This window comes from Hippocampus bargibanti, linkage group LG18 (assembly GCF_051943395.1).
Source record: "Hippocampus bargibanti isolate YZ-2025 linkage group LG18, ASM5194339v1, whole genome shotgun sequence".
NCBI classification, from domain to species: domain Eukaryota; kingdom Metazoa; phylum Chordata; class Actinopteri; order Syngnathiformes; family Syngnathidae; genus Hippocampus; species Hippocampus bargibanti.
Window position 1 is genome coordinate 1,849,131 of NC_142751.1, and position 15,469 is coordinate 1,864,599.

Sequence of the window (15,469 nt, forward strand, 5' to 3'; positions counted from 1 at the left end):
CAAAAATAAGGAGGAACCTCCAAGATGGCCAATGTTCATTGTCCCCTGTCAATTTTGCTTGTAATGGTAACGAACAGCCTGGACTTGCCTGTTGCAATTGCTGCAGGACAAAGTAGCCTTCATCCAATCCAAACATCCTCTTCCTTTATCTCATCTGTTTTATTCGCGGGAAAAAAACAGCCCAAGTATGGCGCAAATGCTACGCTAATGATCTAAATCCAATTAGAAAATGGCTTTTGAGCATCCACCTGGCTCTTTTTGTCATGGATTTTCTTTAGCTTCGGTCACTTTGAGACACTGATTAGGTCTGTGTTTTGTCACTTTTTATAATAATCATAATAATGATGATAATAATACATTTAATTTATAAGCGCCTTTCAACTCTCTCAAAATCACTTTACAGTCACGAGATACGTTTTTTTCTGTGGGTGAGCAGCGGCAGGCACACGTGCCAGCGTTCACTCAACCCGGAACTCAAATAGATAGAAAGCTAACTAGCTGGCCTATAGATAGCTAGCCAGCTAGATAGCTAATAGATAGCCAGCTAGCCAGCCAGATAGCTAATAGACAGTTTTTCTCCTGTTAGGTTAAAATAATACAAGCTAGATAGCTATTTGCTATTTATTAGCTGTCTAGCTGGCTGGCTGGATGGATAGATGGCTATCTATTGACAATCTACTAGCTAGCTAGCTATTTGCTATCTATTAGTGGTCTAACTGGCTGGCTATTTAGCTGGCTGGCTGGATAGATAGCTGGCTATCTATTCGCTATTTATTAGCTAGATAGCTAGCTTTCCATCTATTTGAGTTACTTGCGGGTATAGTAAACGCTGGCGGGTGTGGCTGCTGGTACTCACCCACAGAAAAAAAATACCCTCTGAGTGTAAAGTGACCTTAAGAGTTTTGAAAGGCGCTTATAAATGAAATGTATGATATGATGATAAAATGACTCAAAATATTTCCTTCCTGTGGTCCATTCAACTTTTTCCTACGGTCACAAATGTCTTCAAAGCATCTAGTAGCTAGCTATCTAGTTTTTTATCTATTTGAGGTACTGACGGGTTGAGTGAACGCTGGCGCATGTGGCTGCCGCTTCTCACCCACAGAAACACTGATCCTGTGACTGTAAAGTGACCTTGAGAGTTTTGAAAGGCGCTTAGAAATCAAATGGATTATTATTATTATCCATCCATCCATCCATCCATCCATTTTCTGTACCGCTTATTCCTCGTTAGGGTCGGGGGGGGGGGGGGGTGCTGGAGCCTATCTCAGCTGTATTATTAGCTAGCAAGCTAGCTTTTTATCTATTTGAGTTATTCCGGGTTGAGTGAACGCTGGTGCGTGTGGCTGCCACTGCTCACCCACAGAAAAAAACCTAATCTGTGACTGTAAAGTGACCTTGAGAGTTTTGAAAGGCGCTTATAAATGAAATGTATTATTATTATTATTATTATTAATAGATAGCAGCTAGGCAGCCATCGAGATAGCTAGCTGGATAGCCAGCCAGATAGCTAATAGACAGCAAACAGATAGCTAGCTGGGTAGCCAGCCAGATAGCTAATACCTTGCTAGCTAGAGAGCCAGCCAGATAGCTAATAGACTGCAAATAATTAGCAAATTGCCATTGTATTCATTTCTTTTGTTTCAGGACGTTAAAAAAAAGAGCCCCCCCCCCACCGAGAAAAAAAAAAAACGATTCCTGTTGTGTCCCTTTGGAATCCATTTTGTTGGCTGAACTGACTTCTGTTTTCAAGGCAGAGTAAATGTTTTGTTTCTGGGTTAAGCAGACCGTATGAGTGCAAGCAAGCAGCTGATGCTTTGCTTATTCTTCCCATAGTTGGCGTGTGTGCGCACGTGCACACATGGGTGTGTCTGAATATTTCTTCAAAATTCCATCAAGGAGGGTTGTTTTGCTTTTACTTTCTTCAATTGGAGGCTTTGTTTTTTGTACATACTGTACGCACAGCTTTGTTGCAACAGATATGCCCTGCCTTGGCCATGGAACACACAAATCTGTCAGCATTTTTTTTAACTTATAATAAACTCATCTTTTGTCATTTTATTCATTTTGATTCGCTACAGAGCTCAAGTCGTTGACTCCTGGGAAAACAAAGTTAATCCCTGACCGCCGCCCAGTGCTGACAACTGATGCAGTCGGTCATATTATCGGAGTGTGGAAGTTTTTATATTTCTACTTGAATCCAGCCACATTGCCCAAAACAGTTCCACTTAATGCTCGGATTGTAATACAATTCATATAATAGAGGGATTTGTTTTTTATTTTCCGCTTTATAAGGCTCACCTAAAAGCTCACTTGAAATTGGACTTTCTCAAAAGATGACAGTGCGCCTCAGAATCCGATTCGCCTAATACAGTAAAGTCTCGTTATATCGATATTCAAGGGAGTCCGAAAAAATATCGATATAACCGGGACTATCGATATATCCGACCCTGTTTGCATGTAATTTTCTCCGTACGTGCATAGAAATAGTATCGTTATAACCGGGACTATCGATATATCCGATATCAATATAACGAGACTTTACTGTATATGGATCAGTATTCTCATTTCTGGGATATAGCGTTTTTGTCAGTGTCACTTGAATTCCAGGACCCATACAATATTGAGTTTTAGGACTACATAAACATTCACTACGGCGTCAGAAACCTTAGACTCACTTCTTTCATCAGGAAAAAAAAGAGTCAATGCCCAAGTTATATGGGTCTGGAGTGATCTGAGCTTGAAATGGGGGCATCTGTACAAAATACAATACATATTGATTCATAAAGTGCTTCAGCAACAGCTGAAACTGTGACACAGCGCTAACATGGAAATAAGGGAAATGCTGCCCTCTTGTGGAAGGGAAAAACATAGCTAGAGGTCTGACCAGCACTTTATCGGCACCTCCCGCATGAAAAAACAAAACGCAAATAAATTCGGGAATGGCGCTGTACGTCATATTTTTAATTCCCGAATAACTTTGGGAATGGCAGTGACACTTGATTACAATGGAAATTAGCTATATTATACCCAGGATACCCCCATTTTGTGTGTGAGTGTTGTGGTTATAAGGACATATTCAAAGAGCAATGTCACACAAAAGAGAGCTGGTTATTAAAACAAACCACAGTTAAATGAGCTTGAAATGAGGGCAGCTTTCCAAAATACAATGCAATACGTACATATTGGTTTATATAGCGCTTTAACAACAGCGGAAGCTGGAACAAAGTGCTAACATGGAAGAAAGGGAAAAGAAAAAACATTGCCAGAGGCCACGGCCAGCGCTTCACCCAAGCTTGAAAAAACAAAACCGAACCAATTCAAGAATGGCGCTCTATTTTCAATTCCCGAATAAATTTGTGAATGACAGTGAATGAGTTAATGTTCTCTTAAAGGACAACCAGCACAATTTTGTTGTTTCTTAACTGACATCAGAAAAACGTTTTATAGCATCTAAAATACGCAAAACACGCAGTATGATATTTTTAGTCAAATGCAAAACACCAATAAATTGACTTAAAGTGTCTAAAAACTAATTCAATTTGAAACTGGAAGTGGCCAGTTTCATAAGGTCCCGCCCCCTTGTTCGTGGTGTCACGCCAAGACGTCTTGCCTTGCTCGAGAATCAAAACAATGGCTTCAGATTCAGAGAAGATGCTTTCTTGTTACTCATCCAGTTATGAATATGATTCAAATAGTTCTGAAGAGCAAAGCATACATGTTTGCAATCGGTTAAAGAATTTATTCCGTGTCATTTTGAGGTATCTGGGGGGGAGGGGGGAATGTAGCACCCAAAAGAGGCAGAGGATGGCGACAAAGCTCCGTGGAAACGGGCTGATTATTTCCTTAGAATTTTTGTCAGCGAATATCAAATAGATGCTCAGTGCAACACACAACGATTCACCATCACATTTATGAGTTTTCCTTCTAGTTTCGCCATCAACACGGATCAACACGAAGTTTTCAAACCAAACAAAGTACCGCAAAATGCATTGACGTGATGAAAGGACTGCTACAATGTGTCCTTTTTCGGTCAGGGGCGTTCCTTCCGTGACGTGACGTGAGGACTCGTCACCAACTTAAAAACAACACATCCAGAATATTCAGTGTAAGACCTAAAACGTAAAATATAGCTATATGTGGTGTGCTGCGAAATGTAAATTTCTTCACTGCCAGACTAATAAAGGCAAATCCAATCTTTGTAAAATACACTCAGTAGAAGTCATTTGAAGCGATTTTACAAATTATGGACACAACTTGTCCAGTGGCGTCGGTTGTCCTTTAAGCGCTTTGTTCCAGCTGCAAGGGTTGTGAAAACACCATATAAATAAAGCTATGTTGAATTGTATTGTATTCTATTTAGCGTCGCTCCATCTAGTGGATGTATAACGCAAGCGCATCCATTATTTCCGCTGCTATTCTATGCGCCTTATAATGCGGTGTGCCCGATATATGAAAAAAGTGTAAAAATAGGCCATTCATTTATGGTGAACCTTATAATGTACTTCAAAATGCCCTATTGTGCATAAAATATGAATACATACTTTATTTTACATACTTTTAGGTATGTTTTGAGTGACTCCGGTTTGTTCCAATCTTGTTTCAGACAAATTCAACACTTACGTCACTCTGAAGGTCCAGAATGTCAAAAGCACAACAATCACCGTGCGAGGGGATCAACCCTCCTGGGAACAAGATTTCATGTTGTAAGTAAATTAACTTGTAAGACATTTAACTGGCCATGTTTTGATGCTGTGCTGTATAAACTTTATTGAGTATTTTATGTCTTTGTTATTGGACTCTTTCATTTCCTCGTCATATATCCGCTGCGGTCTGGGAGCTAGCGTGAAGTTGAACGGGTGTTTGTTTTTTTCTTAAACGCCGGCATTGCGTCAATGTTTGTTGTTCCAGACCCCACAGATTATCAGCAATGGTATAATGTGTGTGTGGTTTATTTGAAAGCCAATACAGGTAACATCTGACTTACGACCGAGTTCCGTTCCGACCAAAATGGTCAAAATGGTCGTAAGTTGAAACCCATTCAAAATTTTGAATCGAGACTCGGAGGCTAAATGACTCGGAAACTCCCTCCTCTGCTAGCACGTTGCCGTGCCAGACGTAAAATTAAAATTTTTAAAATGGAGGTCGTGATCGTAAGTATGAGTGGTCGGCAGTCGAGCCGGCCGTAAGTCGGGGAGAGGACAGCCGGGGAAAGGGCAGCCGATAGAACACTGGCAACCCAAAACCACGCCCGCCCACCGTGGCATCCGAATCAGGTCGTTTTCCAGTCATTTAGCACCGAGTCTCGATTCAACATTTTGAATCGATTTCGACTTACGACTATTTTGACTTACGACCGTTTGGTCGGGACGGAACACGGTCGTAAGTCTGATGTTACCTGTATAAGGTGCACCAGACCATAAGGCGCACCTTATGAGCTGGTCGTAAGTCGGATGTTACCTGTACATGTGATCACCTGACTCAAATCAAATCAAATACACGATGATGTCAGATATTGTTCACCCGGAAGTTGTTTATTGCACACACCACATTAAGGATTCTTTGTATTGGTTTGCAGAAACGGTGTTCCTTATATTTCAATAATAATAATAATAATAATAATAATAATAATACATTTCATTTATAAGCACCTTTGAAAACTCTCAAGGTCACTTTACAGTCACAGGATCAGTTTTCTGTGGGTGATCAGCGGCAGCCACATAGGCCAGTGTTCACTCAACCCGGAAGTAAATCAAATAGATAGAAAGCCAGCTAGCTAGCCAATAGACAGCTAATAGCTAGCCAGCTAGATAGCTGGCCAGCCAGCCAGATAGCTATATAGCTAATAGATAGCTAGCTAGATAGCTAGCCAGGGAGCTAGATAGCAAATAGATAGCAAATGGATAGCTAGCAAGATAGCTACCTAGATAGCTGGATAGCTAGTAATAATAATAGTAATAATAGTAATAATAAATGTGTTTTAAAATAAGCAATTTAGACAGGCATTGTTGAACTGTTTGTCTCCCCCGCACCCCAAAGAAGCGTACTAAAACATTTCCATGAATGAAAATGTCTCCATTTTTTCCCCACGTTGAAAAAATACTCAACCAGCATATCCTGAATGCAAAATCCGTAAGTAATACTACTACTACTACTACTACTACTACTACTACTACTACTACAACAACTAATAATAATAATAATAATAATAATAATAATAATAATAATAATAATAATCTTCTTTTCCTTTCGGCTTTTCCCTTCAGGGGTCGCCACAGCGAATCAATGTCCTCCATCTAACCTGGTTTTGTGCATCCTCTTCTCTCACACCAGCTACCTTCACGTCCTCTTTGACCACATCCATAAACCTCCTATTCGGTCTTTCTCTCGGTCTCTGGCAGTTCAAGGCTCAGCATCCTTCTCCCGATATATAGTCACTCTCTCTCCTCTGGACATGTCCAAACCATCTCAGTCTGGCCTCTCTGACTTTCTCTCCAAAGCCTCTAATATGAGTTGTCCCTCTAATGTACTCATTCCTGATCCTATTTTTCTATTTTTCTTTGGGGGTGACCAGGTTCACCCCCAAAGAAAACCTCAACATCTTCAGCTCTGCTACCTCCAGCTCTGCTTCCTGTATTTTCTTCAGTGGCACTGTCTTCAGTCCAAACATCATGGCTGGTCTCACCACTGTTTTATACACTTTTCCTTTCATCCTAGCTGAAACCCTTCTATCACACATCACACCTGACATTCTTCTCCAGCCGCTCCAGCCTGCCTGGACACACTTCTTCACCTCTTTTCCACACTCTCCAATGCTCTGGACAGTTGATCCCAAGTACTTAAAATCATCCACCTTCTTTATTTCTTCCCCCTGTAGCATCACTCTTGCACTTGGATCCCTCTCATTCACACACATATATTCTGTCTTGCTGCGACTGGTCTTCATTCCTCTCCTTTCCAGGGCATATCTCCACATTTTTTTGTCCAAGATGGCGGCGCGTGCACACGCAGCGGCTCCTCTCTCTCCCGGCAAATTTTTTTTTTCGTGTTTATTATGTTTGTCTCACTCGTGTAAATGTTCGTCTCCGTCTGCCTCGCTACACCCGAGGCGTACCTACTCCCGTGAGGTTCTGCTCGACATCGGCAGTTCATTTTTAAAACCAAAACCAGCTGAAGCAGAAGTGCTACGCAAGCATGGATTGCTCAGGGAGTCGGCTCGTCCATTGACCCCCACTCTTCCACCGACCCCCACTCCTGCACCCAACCCAAAGTGGAGGCGCCACAAGCGCTATATGAGGAAACGGAAGAGGGGAAAGCGTGGAGGTATCTACACTAGGCTCGCGGCTAGCCCCCACCGGCCGACCATTCCTACCATCACGCTGGCTAACGTGCACTCGCTGGACAATGAAATGGACTACATCAGACTCCTCCGCTCAACTTCCAAGACCGTGGGTGAGTGTTGTGCCCTTGTGTTTGTGGAAACATGGCTGACCGACAGCATACCGGACAGTGCCATCCAGCTAGCCCAGCTAACTAGCTTCCGGGCAGACAGAGCGCTCGTCGAGGGGGGGAAGACTCGCAGCCGGGGACTCTGTGTTTACATCAGTGATGCCTGGTGCCGCAACACTGTTGTGGTATGCAAACACTGCTCACCACTGATGGAGCTTATGGTCATAAAATGTCAGCCATTCTACCTGCCGAGGGAATTTAGTGCCATACTGCTGGTAGCAGTTTACATACCCCCGGGCTCAATTAACAAAACGAGCGCGGCATTGAATGAACTCTACCAGCACATCAGCGAGCAACAAACAGCCCACCCAGATGCCTTCCTTATCCTGGCTGGCGATTTCAACCATGCCAACCCGAAAGGCGTGTTTCCACAACTCCATGGACACATTAACTTTCCGACTAGAGGTAACAACATTCTGGACAATGTTTTCACCACACACAAAGGAGCCTACAAAGCCTACCCCCACCCCCACCTAGGAGATTCGGACCACTCCACCATCATGTTAATGCCCGCATACAGGCCACTTGTAAAAGTCGTCAAACCAGTTAAGAAGCAGATAAGGGTGTGGCCTGATGGGTCGTCAGAGGCACTCAAAGACTGCTTTTCCAACACCGACTGGAACATGTTCAGACAAGCGGCCACCTAAAACAACACCACAGACCTCCAAGAGTACACAGACTTTGTTACCTCCTACATGAGGAAGTGCATGGATGACGTGACTGTCACCATCCGGGCCAACCAGAAGCCATGGCTGACGGGTGAAGTCCACAGGCTCCTTAGGGCTCGGAACACTGCCTACAAAGCTGGCGATGAGCTGGGCCTGAGGACAGCCAGGGCCAACCTGTCACGTGGCATCAGGATGGCCAAGAGACAGCACTCCAGGAGGATCACTAACCACTTCAGGGACAGCAGAGAAACCAGGAACCTGTGGCGTGGGATACAGACCATCACAGACTACAAGCCCTCTCCACAGACCTGCGAGAACTCCACCACTCTGTTGAACCGCTTCGAGGCAGACAACAGCACTCCAGCACAGAAGACCCCACCATCTCCCGGCGAGCAGGTGCTGACACTGTCCCAGGACAGCGTGAGGCGATCCCTCAGAGGGACCAACGCACGAAAAGCGTGTGCTGAGGAGCTCACAGATGTCTTCACAGACATCTTCAACACCTCTCTGAGCCAGGCTGTTGTGCCCACGTGCCTCAAAGCCACCACCATTATCCCGGTCCCTTAGAAGTCGTCCCCCACCTGCCACAATGACTACCGCCCGGTTGCACTCACTCCCATCCTCATGAAGTGCTTCGAGCGGCTAGTTATGAACCACATCAAGGCTGCCCTTCCCCCCCAACCATGACCCTTTCCAGTTTGCATATCGGCCCAACCGCTCGACCAATGATGCCATCTCCACTGCTCTCCACACAGCGCTCACCCACCTGGAGACCAGAGACTCCTACGTCAGACTGCTGTTCATCGACTTCAGCTCAGCATTCAACACAATCATCCCCCAACAGCTCACCGACAAACTGAGCAAACTGGGGATCAGCAGCTCCCCGTGCAACTGGCTGCTGGACTTCCTGACGGGGAGACCACAGGCAGTCAGAGTTGGAGACAACACTTCCAGCACCATCATGCTGAACATAGGGGCCCCCCAGGGGTGTGTGCTGAGCCCCCTCCTCTTCACTCTGCTCACGCATGACTGCTCACCATCATCACCCAGCTCCAACCTCTTCATAAAGTTTGCGGATGACACGACTGTGGTGGGCCTCATCAACAAGGACGAGGAGATAGCCTACAGGGACGAGGTCAGCCGCCTGGCCACGTGGTGCAAGGACAACAATCTCCGTCTGAATGTGGAGAAGATGAAGGAGATTGTTGTGGACTTCAGGAGAGTGCGCCCCCAGCATGCTCCACTAACCATCGACGGTGCTGCAGTGGAGAGAGTGAGCAGCACCAAGTTCCTGGGAGTGCACATATCCGAAGACCTGTCCTGGAGCCACAACACGGCATCACTGGCCAAGAGATCCCACCAGCGCCTGTACTTCCTCCGCAAGCTCAAAAGAGTTGGAGCCCCGACCCCCATCATGACATTCTTCTACCGCGGTACCATCGAGAGCATCCTGACCAGCTGTATCACCGTGCGGTACGGCGCCTGCACCGTGTCCTGCCGTAAGACTCTGCAGCGCATCGTGAGGACAGCTGAGAAGATCATCGGTGTCTCTCCCCCCCCCCCCCCCCCTTCAGGACATTTACAACACCCGTGGAGCCATCAGGATCGTTGGCGATCCCACCCACCCCTCCCACAGCCTCTTCAGCCTGCTGCCATCGGGTAGGTGACTGCGGAGTCTCCGAGCCAAGACCAGCAGGCTCAAGAACAGTTTCTGCTGCCACCAGGCAGTCCGGAGACTCAACTCCCTCCCAGCCCTGCCCAGCCTGCCCCTTCCCACTGCCACACTCACCGAACTCTGAGTACACGCTACATGCTGTACTATCATCCTGAACTCTGTTTTTTTGTTCTTTCTCTTTTTTTTCTGCAAGAACTCACTTCAACCCTTTCTTGTTGTTTGTTTTTGCATTACTACATTACGTCACTTTACATACGTCACTACCTCACTTTCCAGACGACACTACCTCACTTTACATTCAGAAATTACATGTATTGTCTGTTGTCAGTTGTATGTCTTTTTAGCCACATTATAAGTGCCTTGCATGCCTTGCACGCTGGGTCTGAGAGGACATTAATTTCATCTGTGCTGTATGTCATGCATATTAGCATATTTGACAATAAAGCTGACTTTGACTTGATCTTTAGTTTCTCCGCCACCTGCTCCCCGTTCTCGCTACAGATCACAATGTCATCTGCAAACATCATGGTCCAAGGAGATACTTGTCTAACATCGTCTGTCAGCCTGTCCATCATCATAGCAAATAAGAAGGGGCTCAGAGCTGACCCCTGGTGGAGTCCCACCTCCACCTTGAATTCCTCAGTCACACCGACAGCACACCTCTTAACTGTCTTACAGTCATGATACATGTCTTGCACCGCTCTGACATACTTTTCCGTCACTCCAGACTTCCTCATGCAATACCACAGCTCTTCTCTGGGCACCCTGTCGTACGCTTTCTCCAGATCTACAAAGACGCAATGCAATTCCTTCTGACCTTCTCTGTACTTCTCTATCAGCATTCTTCAAGCAAACACTGCATCTTTCGTACTCTTTTTGGCATGAAGCCATACTGCTGCTCACAAATGTTTACTTCTGCTCTTAGTCTAGCTTCAATTACTCTTTCCCAGAGTTTCATTGTATGGCTCATCAACTTTATTCCTCTGTAGTTAGTACAACTCTGCACATCTCCTTTGTTCTTAAAAATGGGCATGAGTACACTTTGTCTCCATTCTTCAGGCAATAATAATAATAATAATAATAATAATAATAATAATAATAATACATTTTATTTTCAAGCGCCTTTCAAAGCTCTCAAGGACACTATTCAGTCACAGACAAGAAAGTAAAAACAGATACAGTGATACCTCGCTTTACGAACCCCTTGGCTTACGAACTTTTCGGTTTACGAACGTTACATTTACATTTAAACATTTAAATTTTACCTTGGCCTACGAACTATTTTTCGGGATACACACGGAGGTGCCACAATGAGTTATGTGTCGTTCGCGAACGAGCCCATTCTCCAAGAAACTGGTGGCCGACTGTTTTGTCCTCGATTCCCCTCCCCCAGTCTCCGGTTAAAGCCACATAATTGGTCAAAAACGCAGCAGTGAGTGAGGGGGGGGGGGTAAACATTAAAGAGACAGGCAGACGACAGAGAGAGAGTGAGAAAACAAACACACACACGAAAGGGAGACGACAGAGCTTGAAAAAAAAAAAAAAAAAACAAACGTGAAAAAAAACTGAAATGGTGAGAAAATGGATATAAATCCGTGAAATTTGGACTCGTTTCAACTTTGATAGCAGAGTCTAGATTGCAAGGTTAAAATATCCCATCAATCAGGCTCCACAAATAACCCGCAAAAGCCATATGTACACTTGATGCAAAAAGCTATGAACCCAGCTAAACACAACACAATTGATGGGGAAAGGGGTAAAATTATCGCTGAGAAAGCACCTCCAAGGGATCATTCCTCAAGATGGTGAAAGAAGAAGGCTACGTTCCTCATCAAGTGTTTAATGCTGATGGAACCGGCCACTCCATTCCATCAAGCCATCAAAAGGTAAATAAAATGACTTTATTATGCAGTCCAGTTTATTTCTTTAATTATAATACCATAGCACATTTATTATACATAAAAAATGTATATTTTGTGTAATTTTAAGGCTTAGACAATTTTAAAGTAGAAAATTATGTTTTATGGGGATCTAGGAACGGATTATTCTCATTTTAATGGTTTCATATGGGAAATTAATTTTTGGGATACACACTTTTCGCCTTACACACTCTGTCTGGCAACCAATTAAGTTCGTAAGCCAAGGTATCACTGTACTGTACGATAATAAACAAAATACAATTATGAATAGAAACAAGATATAAAGCTCCACAGAAAATGCGATTTTAAATAGGTGGCTTTTGAGATAATAAATGATAACCTAAAAGGTGAGAATCTGCTCATTACTTGCATGATAAATGTATTCTTGTTTATTTGATTATATGACACAAAAAGCCTTCATGTCTGCACCTGGACACCATGGAAACTTTTTTTTGTCAATTTGCTGTTCCCTTTGATTATCCTTTATCTCATCTTCCTTTTGATTGGCCCGGAGATAGCCCTAAAGTACCGCAGATGAGAGTATGCAAATGCTGTTGTTATGCGGCTGCCTTTCAACAAAAAAAAAGAATTAATGTCCGTTTGAAATCCTTTTGAATAATGAGGAGAATGTAAATGAAGGGCCGGAGAGGACTGCACTCTTGCTTAACAAAAAAAAAAAAAAAAAAAAAAACTTTTGTGATGGCGGTTAGGTTCTTTTTGTGGTTCTTATCAGGCCGTAAAGTCTATATTTCTTGTGACATTTGTGAACCTGATTTTGTTGTTTTAAAATCATTATTGCATGTATTTATTTACATTTTATTCACATTTTATTTTTATTTATTTGTTTATTAATCTACTTTTAGATATCTATTTATTTATTTATTTGGTCTTCTGCAGTGAGATCAACTGGTTGGAATTATTTAAATGTAATGTTATTTATTTATGTATTTATTTATTTATCTACATTTTATTTATTTTGTCTTCTCCAGTGAGATCAACTGATTTGATTTATTTATTTATTTACATTGTATTTTTAGGAATTTATTCATTTATTAATCGATATTTATTTATTTATTTATGTATTTAGACTTCTGCAGTGAGAAACCGTTTTTATTTATTTATTTTTTTATTCTTCTGCAGTGAGATCAACTGGTTACATTTATTTATTTTGTCTTATGCAGTGAGATCAACTGATTTGATTGATTTATTTATTTACATTGTATTTTTATGGATTCATTTATTAATCTACATTTTATTTATTCATGTATTTATTTGTGTATTTATTTATTTATTTATTTTGTCTTCTCCAGTGAGATCAACCGGTTGGATTTATTTATCTGTTTATTTATTTATTTAACCTTCTGCAGTGAGATCAACTGGTTTGATTTGTTTATTTTTTTATATTCTATTTGTATATATTTAATGATCTCAATTTTATTCATTTTATTTCATTTATTTACTTACTTATTTATGTATTCATTTATTTTGTCTTCTCCAGTGAGATTAACCGGTTGGATCTCGGTCTCATTGTGGAGGTGTGGAACAAAGGTCTCATCTGGGACACCATGGTCGGGACAACCTGGATTCCTTTGAAGCATATTCAACAATCAGAGGAGGTTTGATTATGATTTGCCAACCTTAATATGTGCTTGTGCGACCGTGTCGTTACTTTCAAATTACAGTGACACCTCGGTTTACAAACGCTTTAGCTCACGAACCTTTCGCTTTACGAACATTAAATTCGCAAGAATATAATCTTGGTATACAAACTACTTTTCGGGAAACACACAGAGCGCCACGGTCCAATAGCGCCACCATGGATTCCGGCCTACTTTTCCACAGGGGACAGCGTGAGTAAAGGAATTATCACCGAGAAAGCACGGCAACTTCACTCGGATATCGTCAAGAGGCAATCTGGAAGTTCGTCATCCATTGCTAATTTCAAGGCTAGCCACAGATGGTTCGAGACCTTTAAGCGTCGTACAGGGATTTATAGTGTCATTCGTCATAGTGAGGCAGCCAGTTCTGACGATAAAGCTGCCGAAGCTTACAAGGAATCATTCCTCAAGACGGTGGAAGAAGGCAACGTTCCTCATCAAGTGTTTAATGCTGATGAAACTGGCCTTTTTTGGAAATTGATGCCTACAGTTACTGTTGGAATCTAATTCCTGTTTCTCTTCTGGTTCGGAGTTCAACGGAGTTTTATGATGAAATACCAGCGGGGACGATAGATGGTGAACAGAAAAGACTACTTTATTCTAGTAAAACAATAGAAGAACATCTCTCGTCGAAGCGGTAAGCCAAGAGCACAAAGCCCGCCCCTTCAAGCGAGTTTAACTCACACAGCAGCGATCTGTCATTCAATCAGCTACGGACAAGTATAGTAAGAACATTAGACTGAAATTTGATACTTGTTACACTCTACATACGCAACTAGTTAACTAATAAGCTGCATACATCCATATAAACTAAACTAAAGATGCAATAACATAAGATGTACTAAACTAAACATGAAATAACAAGATGTTTACGGATGTGTATAAAAACACTCTATCAGTTACTCCCTCCCTCCCACCTCCTCCCACTCCATTCCATCAAGCCATCAACGACCATCACAAAGGTAAATAAAACAATGTTATTATACAGTACAGTTTATTTCTTTAATTACAATACAATAGCACATTTATTATACGTAAAATAAGGTATATTTTGTGTAGTTTTAAGGCTTATTTAGGAGAAAAATGTGTTTTACAGTGAACTGGGAACGGATTATTCTCATTTTAATGGTTTCCTATGGGAAATTAATGTTTGGAAGACACACTTTTCACCTTACACTATCTGGGAACCAATCAAGTCCGTAATCTGAGGTATCACTGTATTCAAAATGCTGAGATTCTCTTGCATGAGTTTTTGGTGCCGTTCCTCCGTTGCAGGAGGGCCAAGGTGAGTGGCTTCTCTTGGATGCGGAGGTCCTGATGAAAGCAGATGAGATCTATGGCACCAAAAAACCAACCGCGCATCGACTCTTACTGGACACTCGCTTTGAACTGCCATTCGGTGAGCAAATCCTTCCGGGGAAGGCATTTTCCTGTCAATGTTTTTTATTTTGTTTTTAACACTTGGATTGTATATCAGACCTCCTTTTAATAACTTACAACATCGTTATTATTATTTGAATTGGTATTGCGGTGTGTTTATGATCATCGAAAAAAATCACAAATGCCAGCTGCATGCTACAGAAAATATACATAGTAAAATAGGTCAAACTCTTGCTATTTGTGTCCACCTGGAGCAAATCACCCGTGACCTGCACAATCTGAGTGGACTGAAATGTCAGCAGCTGGTTTTAAAATTGACTCACAGATTGAAGACGGCATCAATGCAGCCTGGTACCCTTTTGACCAGTGGAAATGTAAACTGTTTGGGAATTATTTATTTCTTGGACATATAATGCACAAATAAATAAACCGGCTTTTTTTTTTCTTGTGCAATTTTCCACCAGACATCCCAGAAAATGAAGCACAGTACTGGACAGACAAACTGGAACAAATCAATTCCATGGAAATCCATGATGAGGTATGACACTGAATTTGTTTTGCCAGTCCATTTTTAAAAGGTGACAAAACATGTCATCCAATTCATTCACTGCCAGATATATGAAAACATGTGTCCACTCCAGTGCCAGCGTTTTTGTTATT

General features: G+C 42.3%; 1 protein-coding gene across 2 annotated transcripts in view; it reads left to right on the forward strand.

The window, feature by feature from the left end:
* The window catches only part of unc13bb (unc-13 homolog Bb (C. elegans)), an 85,655-nt gene that overhangs the window by 12,652 nt on the left and 57,534 nt on the right, over nucleotides 1-15,469 (forward strand). For both annotated transcript variants that reach the window (XM_089020971.1, XM_089020972.1), the window contains exons 3-6: nucleotides 4,607-4,706; nucleotides 13,270-13,387; nucleotides 14,705-14,828; nucleotides 15,274-15,347. In XM_089020971.1, the coding sequence (XP_088877097.1) occupies nucleotides 4,607-4,706; nucleotides 13,270-13,387; nucleotides 14,705-14,828; nucleotides 15,274-15,347 (416 nt within the window). The remainder of the gene's footprint in view (nucleotides 1-4,606; nucleotides 4,707-13,269; nucleotides 13,388-14,704; nucleotides 14,829-15,273; nucleotides 15,348-15,469) is intronic.